Below are 24078 nucleotides of genomic sequence, written 5' to 3'. Positions count from 1 at the left end.
TTTATCACCGATTCTGTTCATAACTTTTATGGACATAATTTCGAGACGCAGCTAAGGCGTAGAGGGGGTCCGGTTTGGTGGCCTCAGTAATGCATCTCTGCTTTTTGCAGATGATGTGGTTCTGTTGGCTTCATCAAGCCGTGATCTCCAACTCCCACTGGTGCGGTTCGCACCCGAGTGTGAAGCGGCTGGGATGAAAATCAGCACCTCAAAATCTGAGACCATTGTCCTCAGTCGGAAAAGGGTGGAGTGCCGTCTCCAGGTCAGGGATGATATCCTGTCCCAAGCGGAGGAGTTCAAGTATCTTGGGGTCTTGTTCACGAGTGAGGAAAGAATGGAAAAGGAGATTGACAGGCGGCTCGGTGCAGCGTCTGCAGTGATGCGGAATTTGTATCGGTCCGTTGTGGTGAAGAAGGAGCTAAGCCAAAAGGCGCAGGTCTTTATTTACCGGTCGATCTATGTTCCTAGCCTCCCCTATGGTCACGAGCTGTGGGTCGTGGCCGAAAGAACAAGATCCTACATACAAGTGGCCAAAATGAGTTTCCTCCATAGGGTGTCCGGGCTCTCCCTTAGCGATAGGGTGAGAAGCTCGGTCATCCAGGCGGATCTTAGAGTAGAGCCGTAGCTCCTCCACATTGAGAGGAGCCAGATGAGGTGGTTCGGGCATCTGATTAGGATGCCTCCTGGACGCCTCCCTGGTGAGGTGTTCCGGGCACGTCCCACTGGGAGGAGACCCCGGGGACGACCCAGGACACGCTGGAGAGACTGCGTCTCCCGGCTGCACTACACTACAAAGACAATATATTTAATGTTCAAACTGATAAACTTCATTCCTTTTAGAATTTTATGGTTGCAACACATTCCAAAAAAGCTGGGACAGGTGGCAAAAAAGACTGAGAAAGTTGAGGAATGCTCATCAAACACCTGTTGGGAACATCCCACAGGTGAACAGGCTAATTGGGAACAGGTGGGTGCCATGATTGGGTAGAAAATGAGCTTCCCTGAATTGCTCAGTCATTCACAAGCAAAGATGGGGTGAGGTTCACCTCTCTGTGAACAAGTGCGTGAGAAAATAGTCAAACAGTTTAAGGACAATGTTCCTCAATGTACAATTGCAAGGAATTTAGGGATTTCATCATCTACGGTCCATAATACACCCCTGCTTTTTTCAGCAAGACAATGCCAAACCACATACCGCACGTGTTACAACAGCTTGGCTTCATAGTAAAAGAGTGCAGGTACTAGACTGGCCTGCCTCCAGTCCAGACCTGTCTCCCATTGAAAATGCGTGGCGCATTATGAAGCGTAAAATACAACAATGGAGACCCCGGACTGTTGAACAGCTGAAGCTGTACATCAAGAAAGAATGGGAAAGAATTCCACCTACAAAGCTTCAACAATTCGTGTCCTCAGTTCCCAAACGTTTATTGAATGTTGTTAAAAGAAAAGGTGATGTAACACAGTGGTAAACATGACCCTGTTCCAGCTTTTTTGGAACGTGTTGCAGCCATGAAATTCTAAGTTAATGATTATTTGCTAAAAACAATAAAGTTTGTCAGTTTGAACATGAAATATCTTGTCTTTGTAGTGTATTACATTAAATACAGGTTGAACATGATTTGCAAATCATTGTATTCTGTTTTTATTTATGTTTAACACAATGTCCCAACTTCATTGGAATTGGGGTTGTAGTGTTTTATGCACACACACGTCTTGGCCACAAAATACAAATTTTTGGTGACAGTTCAGCATTTCATGGCCACAACTTAGTATTCAGTAGCCACAATTTAATGTTTTGGAGCCACAATTTAGCGTTTTGTGCCCACGTTATACTAATTTCTTGGCCACAAATTAGCATTTTGTCACACGTTATCCGTATTTGGTGATCACGTTATAGCATTTTGTGGACACAAATTAGCATTTGCACACCCTATATTTATATCGTGGCCACAATTTCGAAGAATGTTCCCATGTCATGTCTGGGGCTGCGTAGTGTCGGCTCTCAGGCCTGCCGGCTGAACAGACCTGCTCCCGGTAGAGCCCTGGGCGAGGCTTGTGAATGCGTGTGTGTGTATGTGTTTGTGTAGCAGGTACAACAGGTTGTGATCCACAACCTCAGTCAAAAGACGCCATGCAGGACTTGACGTCAGCACTCTGCCAGTCCTCCCAGCCAAGCCGAGTCCAGTCGGACCCAAACAAGATGTAAGTTCATGCAAGTGGCAAAGTGTGTGGCCTGGGGAAAGACTCGCCTCGCGTTGTTTACTCACACTGGACCGACCGGTTCTGGTGTCTTTGCTCAACGCATTAGCTGCCGGTTTAGCTTGATGTCGAAGGGAGAAAAATATCATGAGACAAAGAGAAGAGGACGATAAAGGAAGGAGAAACCAGCAGGAATCCCGTCATCAAGAAACCCATTCATGTGGATGACAACTATGTGAACATAACTTTTCTTCAACTTCATCTTCAACATCAAATGGAGGGTGATCAAGTGGACTTGGACACTTCAGGTGTTGAACTGGAAGTATTGATATCTAGACTTTGGAGGAGTGGACTTGTCCTTGAATGAGTAGACTTTGTAGAGTTGACTTGGTAAAGTTGACTAGTAGAACTGCAGACTTTGTCTTGAAAAATAGGACTTAATTTGAATTGTTTTTTTTTTTTATATATATCTTAACCTAACAAACACGACTATTATCGTAAGGTAACTACTTTTTTCTTTTTTTAATGACTTCTTGAAAAAAAAATTACTATTTAAAAAACAAATCTAGAAAATACATCTTCAATCTTGTCAGGTTTTTGTCTTCAAAAAAAATTGTTTTTGATCAAATATGAGCGGGAGAGTGGGCTTGTGGCCTGGAATGAAGAGACATAGTTTTGGTAGAGTGGACTTATATAGCATGGACTTATATACCCGGACGATGGATGCAGCCCTGGTAGAGTGGACATGGAGACTTGATAGAGCGCACTGGACTTGTGGACTTGGAGGAGAAGACTTTTAGACTTAATATATTGAACTTGTATACCTGGATGACTGTAGCCTTTGTTGGGTGAACTTGCAAACATTGTAGATTTGGTAGAGTGCTCTTGTAGACTTAGAATACACTTGATAGACTGGAGTTGTACACGTGGAAGATTGTAGACCTGGTAGATTGCACTTATAGACTTCATAGCATAGACTACAAAGAGTGCTCTCCTGGACCTGGAAGATTGTCAACCTGTTAGAGTGCATCTGCAAACTTGAGAGACCTGGTAGAGTGGACTTTTAGACTTTGAAGATTGTAGACTTGGTAGAGAAGACTTTTGGACATTGAATATCGTAGACCTGGTAGAGTGGACTTGTAGACTTGACAGAGTGGAGTTGCACACAATTGTAGCTGTTTTAGACTGGATTTGGCGTAGTCGACATGGAGATTAAACATTTAGTAGATTAGACTGATGGACTTGGTGTGGTAGACTTGTATGATTGTAGCCCTGGTAGAGTGGACTTGGACAACTGTAGCCGTGGTAAAGTGGACTTGGCATAGATGACCTGGAAGATTGAAGATTTGGTTAAGATGGACTTATGGACTTGCTGTAATAGACTTGGAAGATTGTAGACCTGGGAGAGTGGACTTGTAGACTTGGACGATTCTAGCCCTGGTAGAGTTGACTTGGACAATTGTAGCCCTGATAAAGTGGACTTGGCATATTTGACTTAGAGGATTGTAGACTTGGTAGTGTGGACTTCAATACTTGTTACAGTGTACTTGAAAACTTTATAGACGGAACTTGTTGACTTGGAAGATTGTGGACTTTGTAGAGTGGACTCGGAGGACTAGATTTCTAGACTGGAAAGATAGTAGACTTGGTAGAGTGGCCTTGCAGACGTGATGGCATCCAAGCAGTCTGTGTTGTCAGGCTTGTCTGCTCTGAAGGACACCGATCCTCCTCTTTACATCCATCCTCACTACAAGGAGTCCTATCGTCTGGCCATCTACGCCCTGCTATGCGGAGGCAAGGACGCCTACAACGACTTCCTCCAGGCCGAGCAGATCAGCCACTTCCTGTCAGAGAGGGAGATCCACTTCATCCTGGAGAACGCCGAGGCACCCCTGGTAGAGGAAGACGACGATGATGTGGAGGGGCGGCGCCCCGGAGGCCCCGAGGTTGGAGGCAAGCCGGGCCTGTCCACTTACTTCCCCCTGGAGTCGGACGAGGAGGTGCCCGACCTGGATCTGGGCTGGCCTGAGGTGGCTTTGGAGGACCAGGACACGAGCATCAGTTTACTCTTCCACCCGCCCAGGGCCAACACGCCCACCATCAAGGAGGTGGTCCGCAAGCAAATCCAGGACGCCAAACAGGTGAGCGCACCGGGTCTTTCTGTGGTTTAGCGTCACCATGACAAAATTTACATGGTCATACATAACAGTAACAGTTTATAAAACATGAACTTCAACTTTTATTGGGAGGAATTAATATATAATACATAGTTTATTAAACATGCATTTCCACTTTTTAGAGCCTACATTTATGCAATTACTGTTGAATAAACCCTTTATTTAACACCAAATTCAACATTTTGGAGCATTTAAGCAGGTCATTAATGTGTAACAAACGGTTATGTAAAATATGAACTTCCACATTTTACTATAAGCATGTGTAATAAACAGTACATGAAACATTAATTGTGTAATGGCCCAGTTATTAAATATATTTTTAACTTAGAAGTATGTGCAATAAAATGTGTATTTAATATGAACTTCCACATTTTTCAGCATATAAGCAATTATGAGTCGTAAAGAAGTTTATCAAACATGAACTTCCACTTTAGGCAGGTCATTGTGTAATATAGTTTATTTCAAGGGCCACCAACATGGTGTCTGTGGGCACCAGGTAGCCCCCAAGGACAACATGTGTAGCCCACGGGCCTGTTCTAAAAATAAGTGTCTTCACTCAGATGAATATAATTTATAATCACTAATAACATAATGAAAGAAAATTTTAGTATGTTTTAATCGGGTAGCCCTTCACATAACTCAGTAACCAAGCTATAGCTCTCAGTTTCAAAAAGATTGGTGACCCCCTGGTTTATTTAAACAAATGTATTATTTTTATAGCACTTATAATAAAGAAATGTATGTGTAACAAATCATTTAACAAAATAATTTTCCACTTTTAACATTTTATTAAACATGGACTTCAACGTTTACAGGTCTTATAAGCAAGTAATACATGGGTAATGAACAGTTTATTAAACATGAACTTCCATATTTTTTTAGAGCTTCTAACCATTTCATGTGTAGTAAATAATTTATTAAACATGAAGTTCAACTTGTGATAATCGTGTAGATAATGTGTAATTATTGCTATTTAATGTGTAATAAACAGTTTCTAAACATGAAGTTAGACTTTCTTAGAAGTAATGAATGTGTAACATGCGTTGCTATTTTTAATGACCCACAGAATAAAAACTAATCTTTTCACATACTCACTGTGTGTCCAGGTAGTCGCCCTAGCAATGGACGTCTTCACAGATGTGGACATTTTTAAGGAAGTCCTCGGTGCCACGCTGCGGGGGGTGGTGGTCTACATCCTCTTAGACGAGGGGCACTTTAGCAGCTTCCACGCCATGTCGCACAGGGCGGGCGTCAACATCCAAGACCTTAAGGTGCCAATCACAGCTTCCTTGTGTCAAACAAACAAAACAAATGATTGACAGCTGTCCTGGCACACATACGCACTACATACTGTATATAAGTCATGTTTGAAACGACCTGAATCCAACCTTAAGTCTTTTCAACGATGGCTTATGGTCTACTCATGATAGACATTTCATGTTAAGTAAAACTGGCTTTGGGGGCATAATTTTATGATTAAATTATATACATTTGATAATATTATTTATTATTATTATTTAGAGTTAATAGCCTATTGGAAAAATGGCCAATTGACCCTAAAATGGCTGCTTCAATACTTCCTATATCTTTTCAGACATGGCTTCTTGAGACCTTTTTGTGGGTATACTGATGATAGACATGCCATGTGAAACTGGCTTACGGGGCTACATTTTCAAAAACATTATAAACTGAGGTGTTACTTTTGGAAAATGGCCAAAATGACCCTAAAATGGCTTTTTAAAACCAAAATGGCAGACTTCCTCTGTCCTTTGGAACTTCTTGAGACATTTTGTGGGTCTACTTATGATAGACACGTCTACCCAATTACATGTTGCCAAGTGAAACTGACTTTGGGGGCAACATTTTCAAAAACATTGTGAGCTGAGTTATTGGATTTGGGGAAAATGGCCTAATTTACCCTAAAATGGGAGCTTCAAACTAAAATGGGAGACTTCCTATGTGTTTTCAGGCGAGACTTTTGTGTGGGTCTACTTGTGATACACGTCAACCAAGTTTCATGTTGCTAAGTGAAACTGGCTTTGAGGGCTGAATCTTCCTCAAAAAAGAAAATCCTCCGTAACTGAGTGTCATCAATCTGTCTAGTATTAGCGACGTGACAAGAATTCCCAAAAATGACACTCTCTCCAAATGTTCAGTCTGGTTGGAACAGCCACTTCAACCTCAGTACACAATGTGCCAAAAGCGGATGATGGGTTCCGGAGAAGTTTTTTCTGTGGATGAAAATGCCTGTTTTGGGGAACTTTTTCTGTGATATTTCCGATAGAAAATCTGTTACAAAGATTCCTTCAAATTATAGTAAAACATTGTAACTTGATTATTTCTCAACATATCTCCTCAACTGTTTTGTTTCATCTGCTACTCAGGGAACCCCTTCTCTGATTGGCTGGCAAGTTTCTGTTAAAAAATATCGCCCAATAGCTTTTACGGGCTGAAATTGCGAGGGATTCCCCAATTCAATGAGTCAAAAATACTGCAATGTTTCAAATCGGTGATCTTAACGTTAGTCTACTTTACTAACATAACGTTAGCGCTGCAGTCTCTCTTTTAATTATGAGTACCGTCGAATGTGTAGCTTTTTTATATATATATATATATATACTGTGACAAGGACAGTATAACGCAACCATAACGGTACATACAGTGTGCTTTTTGCTCAGTGTACTCACTGGGTAACATATGGCCAATCTGATAATCTGTAAGTGGCAAAACTTTGAATCAAGTAGGTGAAAAACGTCGCAAATGTGGCCAGAGAGGAATATGAGTAAAATCCATCATCATCATGTACCCACATGGGAGGGAGGAGGGTTTAGGTGAAGGGAGATAAAGGAAATATTTTTCTATCTTGAGGTTTCTTCATTTTAGTTTGAACAAATTGAACACTTCCAAAACTTGTAATACAAGTACAAAGAATATTTGTCTTATTCCTAGTCTTCTATTTGTCTTATTCCTAGTATTCCTAGATCATAAATGCACAGCCATGAACCTAATGTATTAATATGTCACAAAATGCTAAGTGAAGATGCACAGAGGCTGTTAAATCGAAAGTTCCCACTGGGAGCTTTTATTAAAAGTGCATATACTGTAATATGTGAAACGTCATTATGAACCAAAACAAAGGTTTTGAACAAACATAATTTAAGATTTGTTAAATTAATCTATGTAAAATTGTTTTGAGACGTCACTGTTGTGTCAAATGTCAAACAGGAAAAGGGGAAACTCAAACTTTTTCTTTTTAATTTCAGCTCTTTATTTGAACACATATAACTTTCTCTTTTTATTTACTTGCTCTTATTGTGAAATGTAGCCCCACTTGTATTTCGTAAATGAGAGAACATTACACAGTTGTGCACATATGTTTGATTACTAGGGCAGAATTTGTAATATGTGTACAAGTCTTTATTATGTTCTTATATCATTATATCAGTGGCACAAAAAAACATCAACGATACTATCGTTTATCGTGAAAGTTTTGGGGAAAATATATTGTTCTTAAAATAATTTTCTATCGTGGCAGGCCTAAACACGTAATATAGTGATAGAGATCAAGCACAATGGATACCACAAAAATATTTTCCAAACAGTATAAAAGATTAAAGAGTAACAACCATAATAAAAATCTACAATATCGCGGAACCATGACGCAAGAACCTCGATTTTGCGGAGGATTACTGTATCTGTATTCCGTGATGATAAGTTGCAGGGGCTCATTGTTCCAGGGCTGGGACTCACTGTTTTTTTTTATTTATTTACTTATTTTAGAAAATTCCACAAAGATGGTGGCCACTTGTCACGATGCCACTAGTATACATGCTTTAAATTCAGTAGCAATTGTACAAAACATCTAGGGCTAATTCATCTTTAAATTCCAAAATGAGCCGTAAATGTCCACTTTGAACCAAAATGGCCGACTAATATGGCCAAAAGCACCCCTCGAGGTCCATTGTGAACGCCATTTAGTCTACAAAATATGCGGAATGTGGCGCTGTCGGTCATATGATCACATATTTTCCATACCACAGCTTTATAGTCGTAAAGTAAAAGAAAGCAAAAAATGCTCCGCGTTAGTTGCGGTGTGTCCGGATTTTCCTGTCAAGCAGCATGGACTTCGACAGAGCAAACGCTCAGCCCTCGACTTCAATAAAACATCAGGCAGCACATTTGGTCTTGAAGAAACGACAGGGAACTCCACTAAGACCCAACAATCTGCACCTTCATAGAGACGCCTCCTCTCAATGTTTTCTTTTACATTCATGCATTGCTCAAAGAGCTAGGGGCTATTTATACAGAAATTAATGTGAACAAAAGGAGCAAGAATAATGAGCGTTGTATGTAGCAAAACTATACACATATCAATATGTGTATAGTTTTGAGCATAAGCTTCACAGTTCTGAGGAGCGGGGTTCAATCCCCGGCCCGGCCTGTGTGGAGTTTGTATGTTCTCCCCGTGCCTGCGTGGGTTTTCTCCGGGCACTCCGGTTTCCTCCCACATCCCAAAAAGCATGCATGAATTGAAGACTCTAAATTGCTCGTAGGTGTGAATGTGAGTGCGAATGGTTGTTTGTTTGTTTGTGCCCTGCGATTGTCTGGCAACCCCACCTCCTGCCCGATGATAGCTGGGATAGGATCCAGCACGCCCACGACCCTAGTGAGGAGAAGCGGCTCCGAAAATGGATGGATGGATAGAATACAAATTCAAAATGAGTGAATATTTGCAAAAAAAAATCAGTTGATCAGTTTAAACATTAAATGTCTGTAGTGTATTCAGTTGAATATTGGTTGAAAAAGATTTGCAAATCATTGTACTCTGTTTTCATTTACGTTTTACACAATCTTCTATCTTCATTGGAATTGGGGTTTGTATATAGAAGCAGTTGAGCTTGAAATAATATATTATTTAAATACAAAAAAACTTGTAGAATAGAAGAGTAGAAAGAATAGTCAGCTGCATTGTGTGTAGCAAAATAACTCAGTTTCTATAAATAGTCTAAAGAGAAGTGGTTGACAATGAAATATTTCTCACTGTGAGCTCATCAGAGATACTCCAGTAGCATGGCAAAAGGAACAAGTGAACATGCTGTTATTCTTGTTGTTGCTGCTGTTGTTGTATCACGCCCTGTGGTTGTCGCCACCAGAACATTCGCGTGCGGACGGTGCGAGGTCAGCAGTATCGTTGTCAGTCCGGCGTCAAGTTTCACGGTGGCTTGGAGCAGCGATTCATCTTGGTGGACTGCCGCAGCGTTTTGTACGGAACATACAGGTGAGGAGCACTTCACTCTACAATGTGTTCTTCCCATTGAGAACTGATTAAATGCTAACATGCTGACCGTTGGTATGCAAACATATAGCGAGACAGCAACCTGACTAGACAACACAGAGGCAGGTAGATAAGGATTTTACATTATGCCCTGTTGGTCAGGTACTATTTCAAAAGTGAATTGATCAAATGCTATGCTATGCTAAGTGTTGGTACGCTATTATGGCAAGAGAGGATCCAAAATAGAGAACACACTGAGACAGATTGATGTGGACTTATCATTTTGCCTTGTTTGAGGTTCTCTTTCGAAAGAGAACACCTCAAATGCTAACAATTGGTATGCTAACTTACAGCAAACTAGCAGCCTGAGTCCAGTAAATACAAAAGCACATATAGTAGCTCAAACGCAAACCCGCTAAGAGTTGTAATGTCAAGGTACAGCATAATGGCGGCCTGATTGCTAAAAGCGCAAAAGCACATTGAGAAAGATTTTACATATCTCCCTTTGGTCAGGTACTATTTCAGAGGAGCTTAAATGGCAACATGCTAACAGTTGGTACGTAAACATGTAGCTAGCTACATTGTGTATGTAGCTACCTACATAATACACTAGGAGGATTTTACAGTATGCCTTTTAGTCATGTGCTATTTCTAATGTGAATTGGTCAACTGCTAACTTGCCAACAGTTGGCATGCTAACATATAGCAATGTATGAACCTGAGTAGAGAAAGCGCAGAGGCAAGATCGATAAGGATTTTACATCTTGCTTTGTGGTCAGGTACTCTTTTGGAAGAGAATAGCTTAATTGCTATCATGCTAACAGTTGATGTCGTAACATATAGAAAGATAGCCGCCTTAGAAAATAGCTAAGGATGGATTCCACAGAAAAAAAAAACACAAATAGGTGAAATTGTCATTTGGCGGGGATTCACTGTAGCTCAAGGAGGTAACCACAGTATTCCCTTCCCAGCTACACGTGGTCCTTTGAGAAGATCAACGTGAGCATGGTGTTGGTGGTTACTGGTCAGTTGGTGAGCTCCTACGATGAAGAGTTCCGCCGCCTCTATGCTCGCTCGACCATTCCTGAAGCGCTAGAGCAGTCGCGCGTGAAGTACCTAAGAGACGCGACGCTCCTACGCAGTCCAAACTCCAGTCAACCTTTCCTGCATCAAATTCACGGGAGACCCCGAGGGACGCGCGGCTTGAGGGGTTTGGCACAGGACGATCTCTTGGACTCCTCCGCCATCATAACCAGGGGCCTCAGCATACAGGACCGCCTGCATCTGTCACACTTTCCCGACCACATGACTAGGGGACACAGTTTTGGTGGCGACCTGCAGAAGTTAAATCCCTTGACTCGATTGAGAATGGGAACCAAAGACATAGGAGTGCCTGTTGTTCCGGACAGGACAGGTTCTAGCCTGCTGGTGCCCAACAGGTTGTCTCACCAGCATATTCGACACCAAAGTCGCTACGGTCCTGACCAGAATTTGATTCCGTTCAACTCTGAAACATCACTCCACAGGTGGAAGATGGACACTTACCTGAACAGCCAGGTTAACCTTGACGGATCATGTGACGCCTTGTCCCCGCTGACTACGCCGTACAGCAGCCGCTCGGGCCTGAACGACCCCCAGCCACAGGGGATTCACAACAGGTTCAGGGACATCAAGTCCCGCTTGGACGAGATCCCCCACAAGAGACTCAGTTTACAGGAGCACAACAATCTCAGGCAGAGCCAAGAGTCTCTGCGATCCATGTACCAAACTCTGGATAGACCCATGTTCAAGTCTTCATTAAGAGGTCTTGACGTAAGGCAAAATTTGGCGCAGGAGACAGGCAGCCCTGAAGCCGCCAACCACAAAGGTCTCAATTCAAACCAGGAGGATGACAGCTACCATTCCACCTCGTACTTCGACATTCAAACGAGTCCCAAGCAAAAGATGACACCAGTGTACGACTTGTATGAGCCTCTTGCCAGGACCACTTCGGCCACCCACCTGGAGGACAAGCTCAAAGACCCGTCCCTCAAGTACCCCGGCGGTATCCAGCGCCCCAGAACCATGGAGTCCTTGATCGAAATCCCTGAGGAGAAAGAAGGTTGCAGTAATCCTGTCAATAATGCTGATATTCTCAAAGACAGAAACAACAGAAATGAAGACAAGACTTCCAAAATGCAATCGAGTGACAAAAAGTCAGGACTTCAAGAAGTAAAGAAGTCTCATCCCCATGAGGAGGAAACTTTTCCAAAGACCTTAACTACCTCTGAGGTGAAAAATCCTCAGCAGGAGGATTTGACACTTCAGCGGAAGAACTCCACCAGGATGAAAAGCTCAGAGGAAAAGAATGCTTCCAAGAAGGAAGAGAGGTCTCTACAAAGAAAGGCCTCGGTGAGATCTCAGAACTCTGTTGGCTCAAATTTGCGGGCGTCTCCCGTGGGTAAAGCTTCCACCATCGAGCACCGAACCAGCCAAAATTCCATCAGCAGGTCCGCAGTAGAGACCGAAAAGCCAAAATCTTCGTTCACCTTCCACCGATTATCTTCTCAGCGCTCCAGCAAACGGAAGCCGAAGCCGCAAGGCTCCTTGGAAAATTTGGAAGAACAGGAAAAGGCGGCCTACGAGAGCCGGCAGGAGAAAGCCTACAGTCGCTACGACAACCTGCTCCGTTCTAGTGTCCCTCTGGACAAAGCCAAGCGGGGAGACAGAGGGCAGCCGTTGGACAACACAGCGCATCAAACACAAGGTGGCACCGACAACAGACTGGGACGATTCATGCAGCGGGTTGGGAATCTCATTGGGAAGAACAAATAGATCCCCACAAGAAGAATGTTGTCAAGATGCTTGTAATATAGTCATTTAAATGATATGATATAAAAGTGACTTTTGAATGTCTTGTGCAAATATGTCTTGAGTCCTTCCACACCCTTTAAGTGTGAAATTAAACAAGTCATTCTTTTTGTTATCCGACCCTTTTTGAAATGGTGTCTTTGATCAAGATCTTGTGATGTAACAGTAGGTCTAATTTACATAATCATCTCCTGCATAGGCGGCACGGTAGTCGGCTGGTTAGCCCATCTGCCTCAGACTTCTGAGGACCCGAGTTCAAATCCGGCGTTGCCTGTGTGGAGTTTGCAAGTTCTCCCCATGCCTGGGTGGGTTTACTCCGGGCACTACGGTTTCCTCCCACATCCCAAAAACATGTGTGGTAGGTTGATTGAGGACTCTAGATTGCCCGTAGATGTGAATGTGAGTGCAAATGGTTGTTTGTCTATTTGTGCCTTGCGATTAGCTGGCGACTGGTTCAGGGTGTACCCCGCTTCTCGCCCGAAGATAGCTGGGATAGGCTACAGCACGCCTACGACCCTAAGGAGGATAACCGGTACGGAAAATGGATGGATGGATGGCTAGATGGATATACCGCACACAGAGATTCTCTGCTCTGCTGATTGAACAACATACAGTGTGACTTACTCCCACCTCTGCCTTTTACCAGTGAAAGATATATGCACGACATGTTATCTAAAAGTCACTTTAACTTTCAAGCTGTAAAATAAGAACACGTTTTCCACATTAGCGTATCACTTCACCTTTATTTGTTACCTGTAACACAGTTGCAGTAATATATCCATTTAAAAACAATGTCTTGTGCTTTAATTTGATCATGGAAACGTGTGGCAACATTCTAGATAAAGTACTCTAGGCATTTGTTCCTCTCATCATCCAGTTCCTGGGTCTCAATCTCAAACTTCTTCATGGCGATGAAATATTGGACAAAAGGCTCCCCCAGGGCACTGCGGATGACGTGGTCCTCGCCCAGGGCCTCCAGGGCATCATCCAGTTTTACAGGAATGGCGTAGTCCTTCTGTTGACTGGGCGCCTTGTGGACGGCACCCTCAATGCTTAGGTTGCGCCGGACGCCATCTAGTCCGGCGGCGACAGTGGCCGCCAGAACCACATATGGGTTGGCCATGGCCGAGCCCAACTTGTTGTCGATGTGGGTCTCACGCCCCCCGTGGGACTTGACGTTGAAGGAGCTGCTGTTGTCATTGAAACCGTAGGTGGCATACAGCATCCGCTTGGGGTCCTTGACGGACTTGGCCATGTGGCTCCGGCACCCCAGGCCCGGCGACATGAGGCAGCTGAGTGCGGCCGAGTGAGTCAGGAGCCCGGCCAACCACTTGCGGCCGATTTCAGACAGCTCACCCGCTGCCTTCTCCCCGCTTTGGAACAGGCTACGGCGACCGTTGACATCCCACAGGCTGTGGGAGAGAACGCCGGCATTGTAGAGGCCGTCGTCCGTGAAGAAGCTTGCAATGTAGCTGTGTTTGCGGGCCAGCTCCTTTTATTTTATTTCCAACATGCAGTACAAAAACAACAAAGACATTTTAATAATTCCAACATAAATATTTCATACTTAACCACCCTGTACTGCCCATCCAAAAAGTTGTACAAAGTCAAACTTATTTCATTCCGACCCTTTTACCATTACCTAAGATAAATTATCCAGTCAAGTGCAAACAGATATAGACAAAAACATAATGTACATACATACATACTGAACATGCATACATACATAAATACATACACACTTACATACATACATGCTCAGTAAAATGCGTAATTTCTGTGCTGTCATTTCTGCTACGTCATTCTCGGTGCGCCGCCAAGTAGGCCAGTGCGGGAAATGAATCGGCCATTCACTAAATATAAAAAAATAAAATACAGAAAAATACCATAAGATGTAAGAGGAGCTGGTAAGCTTACTCAGCATTCTCATCTCCAGTAGTGGCTTGAGTGAAAATGACTTATTTTTTTCTTTCAAACAAAAGCTAATTACATCCTCCAGGTTTAATTTTTTTGACAGTAAATTTTAATTTAGTTTTAATCTTTTGACTAAAATGTAATTATAATCCAAATTTTGTCATCTAAATTGTTTTAGTTTTAGTCTAGTTTTAGTTGAAAAAATACAAGATTATAGCCGACCAAAGTACAACCCCAATTCCAATGAAGTTGGGACGTTGTGTTAAACATAAATAAAAACAGAATACAATGATTTGCAAATAATGTTCAACCTATATTTAATTGAATACACTTCAAAGACAAGATATTTCATGTTCAAACTGATAAACTTCATTGTTTTTAGAATTTTATGGTTGCAACACATTCCAAAAAAGCTGGGACAGGTGGCAAAAAAGACTGAGAAAGTTGAGGAATGCTCATCAAACACCTGTTTGGAACATCCCACAGGTGAACAGGCTAATTGGGAACAGGTGGGTGCCATGATTGGGTAGAAAAGGAGCTTCCCTGAATTGCTCAATCATTCACAAGCAAAGATGGGGCAAGGTTCACCTCTTTGTGAACAAGTGCGTGAGAAAATAGTCGGAACAGTTTAAGGACAATGTTCCTCAACGTACAATTGCAAGGAATTTAGGGATTTCATCATCTATGGTCCATAATATCATCAAAAGGTTCAGAGAATCTGGAGAAAGCACTGCGTGTAAGCGCCAAGGCCTAAAACTAACATTGAATGCCCGTGATATTCGATCCCTCAGGCGGTACTGCATCAAAAACCGACATCAATGTGTAAAGGATATCACCACATGTGCTCAGGAACACTTCAGAAAAACCAATGTCAGTAAATATAGTTCGGCGCTACATCCGTAAGTGCAACTTAAAACTACTATGCAAAGCAAAAGCCATTTATCAACAACACCCAGAAACGCCGCCGGCTTCTCTGGGCCTGAGCTCATCTAAGATGGACTGATGCAAAGTGGAAAAGTGTTCTGTGGTCCGACGAGTCCACATTTCAAATTGTTTTTGGAAAGTGTGGACGTCGTGTCCTCCGGGCCAAAGAGGAAAAGAACCGTGCGGACTGTTATGGACGGAAAGTTCAAAAGCCAGCATCTGTGATGGTATGGGTCTGTGTTCGTGCCAATGGCATTGGTAATTTACACATCTGTGAAGGCACCATTAATGCTGAACGATACATACAGGTTTTGGAGAAACATATGCTGCCATCCAAGCAACGTCTTTTTCATGGACGCCCCTGCTTATTTCAGCAAGACAATGCCAAACCACATTCTGCACGTTACAACAGCGTGGCTTCGTAGTAAAAGAGTGCGTGTACTAGACTGGCCTGCCTGTAGTCGAGACCTGTCTCCCATTGAAAATGTGTGGCGCATTATGAAGCGTAAAATACGATAACAGAGACCCCGGACTGTTGAACAACTGAAGCTGTACATCAAGCAAGAATGGAAAAGAATTCCACCTACAAAGCTTCAACAATTAGTGTCCTCAGTTCCCAAACGTTTATTGAATGTTGTTAAAAGAAAAGGTGATGTAACACAGTGGTAAACATGACCCTGTCCCATCTTTTTTGGAACGTGTTGCAGCCATGAAATTCTAAGTTAATGATTATTTGCTAAAACCGATAAAGTTTATCAGTTTGAACATTAAATATCTTGTATTTGTCGTGTATTCAATTAAATATAGGTTGAACATGATTTTCAAATCATTATATTCTGTTTTTATTTATGTTTAACACAATGTCCCAACTTCTTTTTTTTTGTGTATGTTCCATGATTAAAGGAGCAAGTCTATATTACCAAACCAACGACTTTGGAAGAACTTGAAGGGCGAATACGAGAAGTTATGTCTTCCATCCCACAAGAGTTCCTTGTGAAATCAGTTATTGCGGTTATCAGGCGGCTTGAGAAACTGGTGGTTAATGCTGGCGCCTATATCGAATTTTAAATAAAACTCCATCCAATACACTTTCTTCTCATGTTCATTCCTTGTAAGAATTATAGTTCAGAAATTACAAGTACTTAAAAATAGGGAGTTACTTTTCAATCACCCAGTATACAGTATACACACACATACACACACACACAAACAGTGGATACGGAAAGTATTCAGGCCCCCTTAACCTTTTCACTCTTTGTTATATTGCAGCCATTTTCTAAAATCATTTAAGTTCATTTTTTTCCTGATTAATGTACACACAGCACCCCATATTGACAGAAAAAACGGAACTGTTGAAATTTTTTCAGATTTATTAAAAAAGAAAAACTGAAATATCACACAGCCATAAGTATTCAGACCCTTTGCTTTTACACTCATATATTTAACTCGGGTGCTGTCCATCTCTTCTGATCATCTTTGAGATGGTTCTAGACATCATTGGAGTCCAACTGGGTTTGATTATACTGATTGGACTTGATTAGGAAAGCCACACACCTTTCTATATAAGACCTTACAGCTCACAGTGCATGTCAGAGCAAATGAGAATCATGAGGTCAAAGGAACTTCCTGAAGAGCTCAGACAGAATTGTGGCAAGGCAGAGATCTGGCCAAGGTTACAAAATAATTTCTGCAGCACTTAAGGTTCCTAAGAGCACAATGGCCTCCATAATCCTAAAATGGAAGCCGTTTCGTCCGGCCAAACTGAGCAATCGGTGGAGAAGAGCCTTGATGAGAGGTAAAGAAGAACCCAATGATCACTGTGGCTGAGCTCCAGAAATTCAGTCGGGAGATGGGAGAAAGTTCTAGAAAGTCAACCATCACTGCAGCCCTCCACCAGTCAGGGCTTTATGGCAGAGTGGCCCGACGGAAGCCTCTCCTCAGTGCAAGACACATGAAAGCCCGCATGGAGTTTGCTAAAAAGAAAACCTGAAGGACTCCAAGATGATGAGAAATAAGATTCTCTGGTCTGATGAGACCAAGATAGAACCTTTTGCCCTTAATTCTTAGCGGTATGTGTGGAGAAATCCAGGCACTGCTCACACCTGTCCAATACAGTCCCAACAGTGAAGCATGGTGGTGGCAGCATCATGCTGTCGGGGTGTTTTTCAGCTGCAGGGACAGGACGATTGGTTGCAATCGAAGGAAAGGTGAATGCGGCCAAGTACAGGGATATCCTGGACAAAAACCATCTCCAGAGTGCTCAGAACCTCAGACTGGGCCGAAAGTTCACCTTCCAACAAGACAATGACCCAAAGCACACAGCTAAAATAATGAAGGAGTGCCTTCAGAACAACCCTGTGACTGTTCTTGAATGGCCCAGCCAGAGCCCTGACTTAAACCCAATTGAGCATCTCTGGAGAGACCTGAAAATGGCTGTCCACCAATGTTCACCATCCAATCTGACAGAACTGGAGAGGATCTGCAAGGAGGAATGGCAGATGATCCCCAAATCCAGGTGTGAAAAACTTGTTGCATCATTCCCAAAAAGACTCATGGCTGTATTAGCTCAAAAGGGTGCTTCTACTAAATACTGAGCAAAGGGTCTGAATACTTATGGCCGTGTGATATTTCAGTTTTTCTTTTTTAATAAATCTGCAAAACTTTCAACAATTCAATTTTTTCTGTCAATATGGGGTGTTGAGTCTACATTAATGAGGAAAAATGAACAAATTATTGTAGCAAATGGCTGCAATATAACAAAGAGTGAAAAATTTAAGGGGGTTTGAATACTTTCTGGACTCACCGTGTGTGTGTGTGTGTGTGTGTGTGTGTGTGTGTGTGTGTGTGTGTGTGTGTGTAGTATGCTTAAGATTTATATTAAAGCTTATTAGCATTATTACTGTTAACATTACTCCCATTTCAGTTTAACGCTCTCTGTGCATCATATATTGAAAAAGCATCTTTGTCAAAGATTAAATGTGTCATCTGAGAAAACCGTCTTTTTTTTTCTTGATGTCATCACTTCATGGCAAAGAAAATAATGAAGAAATGTTAGAGGGCATCGTGCATAAGGTTTTGCCAGTAACTACATCACTATTGTGCTTTTTTACTGCATACATTTATGGCCTAAGTCTAAAGATAAATTCATCACTTAATGCTTTTTTTTTTGCATGTTTTTGTATTTGACAATTCCTCTCTGTTGTAAATTTGAACAAATACTGAAGGACAGAGTATTGCAAAACAGTCAAATGTTCTGCCTGTAATTCATATCTTTGTTCTTGTAAGTGTTGAGATAAAAAAATAAGTTATTCTATTTATTTTTTTAATTAATTGGCCAATAATGTTTTTTTTTCTGCCAAATATCAGAATCAGCATCGGGCTCAGAAAAACAATATTGGTCGGGCCATAATCTGTATATTGGCACTGTATCTTCTTGCTTTATATTGTGTATGCTGTTTGTCTATGTCTGGACCCAGAGTCTGTAAATAAAGCTGACTGATTTAATTGAAATAAATTCTAACCTTGATGCCGGTGCGGAAGGTGAAGGCGCTGTCGGCCGCCGCGATACCAAACTCGGGCCTCAGGTTGATCTCCATTTGGCCGGGCCCACTGGCCGAGGCCATGCTGTCAACGTCGGCGCCCATGCAGTACATGCCGTCCACCAGCTGCTGGAAGAAGGGTAGGTCGTGGTTACCCAGTAGTGTGGTGGCGGGAAACAGCAACGTCTTGGGCCCGATGCGGTCCGGCGCCCCCAGGACACAACACTCGTAAGTGAAGGAGGAGTGCAGGGAGAAGCCCAGGCTCTGGAGCTGGCCCAGGAGTTGTTTGGCCAGGAGGCGAGGGGACGTCCGCAGCGGGCCGCCCGTCACCGTGCACGGGTCGCAGATGACCCTCGCTGTCTGCTCGGCCCACGGGAGGATCCGGAAGGTGGACAGGTCCGGGATTAGGAGGATGTCGCTGCTGAAGTTGGCGCCGTTGGCATGGTCCACCTCGTTGCTCTTTGGACTCAGCGTCAGCTCCAAGTAGCTTCTTGGCATCGGAATGCCATACACCGCCTTTTCCTGAAAATACAAAACAAAAAAAATAACCCTTTGAATGTTGTAACAACACTCTTAGAGATGAATGAGGGCATCACTAATGTAGTGTCATACAGAGGGCTTTTGTGCCTCTTACACAAATCACTGGCGACTAGTCTGGATGAATGGAAGGATGGATGGATTGTTGGAGATGGATGGCTAGATTGTTGGATGGATGAATGGATGAATCGTTGGATGGAAGGGTGGCTAGATGGACCGATGGGTGCATGGATTGTTAGATGGAATGTTCTATGGATGGATGGTTTGTTGGATAAAAGAAGGGATGGATGGACTGATGGACAGAAGACTGATGGATAGTTGATAGATGAATATTGTTGGATGGAAGAATGGACAGATGGATAGATTGTTAGATAATGGATGGTTGTTTGGACTGATGGATTGTTTCATAAATGGATGGATTGTTGTATGGGTGATAGATATCTGGATATTTGAATGGTTGAGTGAATGGATTGTTGGATCATGATGGATGGATGACTGATGGATGTATGTAGGTGATTACATGGAAGAAGCGGGCAGGCACGGTCTTGGATCTGGACACCCCATGCAGGTCGGTCGCCTCGAATCGTACAAAGTTGACGTTCTCCCTGGCCATCTGTTGCTTAATGGTCTCCATGCTGGAGATGAACCTTTGACTCCCTGATGTGTCCAGGCTCTCGTTTCCGTTATCTGCGGACAAGAGTTCCAACCATTTGCGTAGTGTCCTACTGAGAGGACTTCTGATCAGGAACTAGACTGATCAAACTCTCATGTCTGAAGACTATTCATAATCATTTATCCAAAACATCTACAAAATCCCAGTGGTAAATGTGTCACTACCAACCTGTATGAGGAGCTTTGGTCTCTCCGCGGGAGCCGCTGTTGTTGCATGTGTGCGTCGGGAATTCCGACTGCCTAATAGTGTTGGCGTCAGGCCTGAACGAGCTGGATGAATCCATGGTGGGAGGCAGTTGAATAGAAGAGCTATCTCTGGATCCAGGCCCTTTTCTGGAAGCGTCAGACTGAGGTTTGAAGGTACTGAACGCTCTTTGTGGGCTGACATCTCCCCGCTGTCTACCAGGCCCACCACTGCCGCCCACGCTGCTGCCCCCATGCAGGTAGGAGTAAGGACTTCCTCCGGATTGGAGGGCCGGAACATCCCTCAGGAAGCTCTTGAGCTCCTCCACAGTCTGCCTGTGCGGAACCTGAAGGAAGTCCCCCCCGACATCTGGTCCCTCCATCCCGGGCTGGTCAAATGGCTCAGGTGGAAGTCCGCCAGACATAGGGAAGACTGGAGGTTTATTTGGGCCTCGTCCGCCAACCCAGTCGATGGGGGGCATGTATTTTCCTGTCACCCTCACCCCCTTCCTGCTCCCCACGCTCATCCCTGTGCCGTCCATTTGGTCTTCGCTCCTGCTCGGGCCTCCAACGTGATGGATTGAGTCGATAAAATGCGGAGGGGTTACCTTGGAATCTTCAGAATCATTCATTTGTGCCCTTTCATCAACGTTGCTTTTTGGAATTTGATTGTGAAGTGAGATCATCCTCACTGGCACTTTCATTTTTATACACAATTGGTAGAATTGGAAGCTTCCTTTTTTGCCTCCCCCTCCCTACACAATCCTTTGGTGTCCACCTAGGGACTGACTGGCACCCGCCCGCCGACCAGCGGCTCCCAGACATGGAACCAGCGTAGCTCCAAGCCGATTGGTTGCCGACAGCGACCATTCGTTGGCCTTTTGTGTCCCAGCAGCAAGAAAATGCCGAGCTCAGCTGATTTTTGCCTTTCCAGAGAGACGGCAGCCAAAGTTTGGTTTGCATGCCGAGACAACAGGAAAGCGCCAGGAGCACATAAAGCAACTTTGATTGATGCACTTCACACAAAAGAGTATCCCCCTTGTCCACCGTGAGATACAAATATTTGATGGCCACATCGCAATTGTAGCATTGTTCCTGCATTTTCTGTGCGTCAGTCAACTTTCTGTCCATCAGTCATCTCCCTTAGTAGATTTGAAGACTGTGCTTCAAATAGACAAGTACCATCAAAATATTTTTTTTTTTAAAAAGAACAAAAATAAGACCAACAGAAAACATTGTGTCCTCAAATATTTGTGCATTAAAATAAAATGTAAAAAGTGTAAAAATATTTTATTTGTTTATTTGACCTGCAATAAAACAGAAGCATTCAATCAAAAAGGGGGATACAAATTATGCACAATTTTTAAAAAATCTACAGATTTTTATGGGTCATTTTGACCCATAATATGAAGTTTTATATTTTAAAAATGTAAAATTTTAGGGGTAAATTTGACCCGCAACATACAAAGAAAAAAAAAAGATTACATTTTTGTTCACATTTTTTTAAGAAGTCTGGAAGTTTGCGGGTCATTTTGACCCACAATATAAAGAAAATAGGGAACGGAAATGTTGTACAGTATAATGAATTAAAAAACAACATGATTTTTAGTCAATTTGACACACAGTATAATAGGACGGTTTAAACTAAAAGACAAATGTATAATAATGGGTCATTATTATAATTATTTTGTATATGTTTTACATGTATAATGAAAAAAGGGTAGAACACATTTTGTATATGTAAAAAAACGTTTTTTACAACTGGAGGGTTTTAAACTAACTTAAAATAATAAATATATAAACATGATAACGTGTTGTACATTTATTTTTAAGGGACAACTTGACCCGCAATATAACATCCACCCATCCATTTTCTGGGCCGCTTATCCTCACTAGGGTCACGAGCGTGCTGGAGTCAATCCCAGCTATCATCGGGCAGGAGGCGGGGTACACCCTGAACTGGTTGCCAGCCAATCGCGGGGCACATATAAACAAACACCCATCCGCACTCACATTCACACCTACGGGCAATTTATAGTCTTCAATCAACCTACCACGCATGTTTTGGGGATGTGGGAGGAAACCAGAGTGCCTGGAGAAAACCCACTCAGGCACAGGGAGAACATGCAAACTACACACAGGCAGGGCCAGGGATTGAACCCCGGTCCTCAGAACTGTGAGGCCGACGCTCTAACCAGTCTTCCACCGTGCCGCCCCGCTGGTCATTTTGACCAGTAAAATAAAGGTGTAAAAGTTTAGTGGGATTAAAGGTGATAAAAAAAATATTGTACAATTACAAAAAAAAAAACATTTTTAATTGGACAGTTTGACCCATAATATAACAGGACGCTTTAAAACTAAAAGGAAAAAAAGGTGATTTTTTTCCATAAAATGTATTTAAAAAAATTTTTTTTAAAGATTTTTGGAACAATATAACGGCAGGGTAGCGGCACTGTGACCGATTGGTTAGCACATCTGCCTCACAGTTCTGAGGATTGGGGTTCAAATCCAGCCTCGCCTGTGTGGAGTTTGCATGTTCTCCCTGTGCCTGCGTGGGTTTTCTCCGGATACTCCGGTTTCCTCCCCCTCCCGCATCCCAAAAACATGCGCAGTAGGATAGTTAAAGACTCTAAATTGCCCAGAGGTGTGAATGTGAGTGTGAATGGTTGTTTGTTTATGTGCCCTGCGATTGGCTAGCAACCAGTTCAGGGTGTACCCCGCGTACACCCTGAACTGGTTGCCCGATGATATCTGGGATAGGCTCCAGCACGCCCGCGGCCCTAGTGAGGAGAAGCAGTTCCAAAAATTGATGGATGGATTTTTACAATTCATTTTGACCCCCAATATAAAGAAAACAGGGAAAATGTTCCATTTTTAATTTTTGTAAAATCTGGATTACATTTTTAGAGTCAATTTCACCCACAATATAACAGTTGGGTTTTTAATTAACTAATAGGGCAAAGGGGCTTAAAGAATTGTCTACACTGCATTGCAAAATATCTAGATTTTTTGCAATGCAACTGGAGGGTTTTAAACTGACTAAAGAAAAAGGTGGATTCAAAATGTGCATTGTGCATTACATATTTTGACAGGGTGGGGTTTAAAGAGCTGCATCGACGTTGCATCACAGGAAATGACGACTGGCCTCCTGACCGATCCTTCATACTAAACTCACGGTACACCTTCAAAGTAGACAAGAAAGTAGACAAGGTTAATCAATATAATATAATGAATTTCTCTCAAATTAACAATGAAGAACTTCTCTTGGTCTATTTATTTAGACTCAAACGCCGTTTTACACACGAGACGTTCTTATTTTGAAGGTCACGAAAGCAAGTGCTTGGGTTTGCCTTTTCAGTTGAGGAGACAGACTTCGGCTGCACTCGGACACGTAACGACGGCCTCGAATGGTGAACAACAGTTTAATCGCTTGACGTTTTTCCCCCCTGAGGACCGGCTGTATGATTAAGTTACAATCTTCAATGAGTAAGCATATCCCAGTAAGTAACATATTTTTCCTGTTTGTGTGTCAGGTTTATACCTGAACGAACGTTGGCCTCGTTAAAAAAAAAAACAACAACAAAAAAAATCATTAAGGCCTCATTGCCACTATTGTGACTTTATTGAGATACGTGTAAATAAAGGTTGTGGGCGGTTGTTTCGTCTTCGGAAGCCGATGGCGGAAGCTTGGCTCGAACTGTTCCAAAGGCGAGATTCCCCTGCTTTAATTTATGATAAAATTGGCATATTATTAAGTTAAAAAAAGAGACCAGGTTCCAAAAACCTACTGTGGCGTCTCAGAGGTGTG

The 24078-nt window shown here is 42.7% G+C and overlaps 2 protein-coding genes across 2 annotated transcripts; one reads left to right on the top strand and one right to left on the bottom strand.

The window, feature by feature from the left end:
• Nucleotides 1-2096: 2096 nt before the first annotated feature.
• Nucleotides 2097-12597, top strand: LOC133404059 (protein FAM83B-like). Its single transcript, XM_061679642.1, has 4 exons — nt 2097-4340; nt 5483-5647; nt 9530-9654; nt 10623-12597. Exons 1-4 carry the CDS (start codon nt 3870-3872, stop codon nt 12463-12465), a joined length of 2604 nt encoding a protein of 867 aa, XP_061535626.1. The 5' UTR covers nt 2097-3869; the 3' UTR covers nt 12466-12597.
• Nucleotides 12598-13336: 739 nt separating this feature from the next.
• On the bottom strand, nt 13337-20966 carry lgsn (lengsin, lens protein with glutamine synthetase domain). The gene is made up of 4 exons (XM_061680388.1): nt 20257-20966; nt 19936-20102; nt 18861-19400; nt 13337-13993 (listed from the first exon to the last, which is right to left on the bottom strand). Exons 1-4 carry the CDS (start codon nt 20954-20956, stop codon nt 13337-13339), a joined length of 2064 nt encoding a protein of 687 aa, XP_061536372.1. The 5' UTR covers nt 20957-20966.
• Nucleotides 20967-24078: the final 3112 nt, after the last annotated feature.

Source organism: Phycodurus eques, chromosome 6 (genome assembly GCF_024500275.1).
Source record: "Phycodurus eques isolate BA_2022a chromosome 6, UOR_Pequ_1.1, whole genome shotgun sequence".
Classification (NCBI taxonomy): domain Eukaryota; kingdom Metazoa; phylum Chordata; class Actinopteri; order Syngnathiformes; family Syngnathidae; genus Phycodurus; species Phycodurus eques.
This window is presented reverse-complemented; position numbering and strand designations above follow the sequence as displayed.

Coding starts and splice junctions, on each gene's coding strand:
- LOC133404059 (XM_061679642.1), top strand. CDS start 3,870: ATGGCATCCAAGCAGTCTGTGTTGTCAGGCTTGTCTGCTCTGAAGGAC. Junction 4,341..5,482: donor AAATCCAGGACGCCAAACAG/GTGAGCGCACCG, acceptor CTGTGTGTCCAG/GTAGTCGCCCTAGCAATGGA. Junction 5,648..9,529: donor TCAACATCCAAGACCTTAAG/GTGCCAATCACA, acceptor TGTCGCCACCAG/AACATTCGCGTGCGGACGGT.
- lgsn (XM_061680388.1), bottom strand. CDS start 20,956: ATGATCTCACTTCACAATCAAATTCCAAAAAGCAACGTTGATGAAAGG. Junction 20,103..20,256: donor GACCAAAGCTCCTCATACAG/GTTGGTAGTGAC, acceptor TCTTGTCCGCAG/ATAACGGAAACGAGAGCCTG. Junction 19,401..19,935: donor TGCCTGCCCGCTTCTTCCAT/GTAATCACCTAC, acceptor TTGTATTTTCAG/GAAAAGGCGGTGTATGGCAT.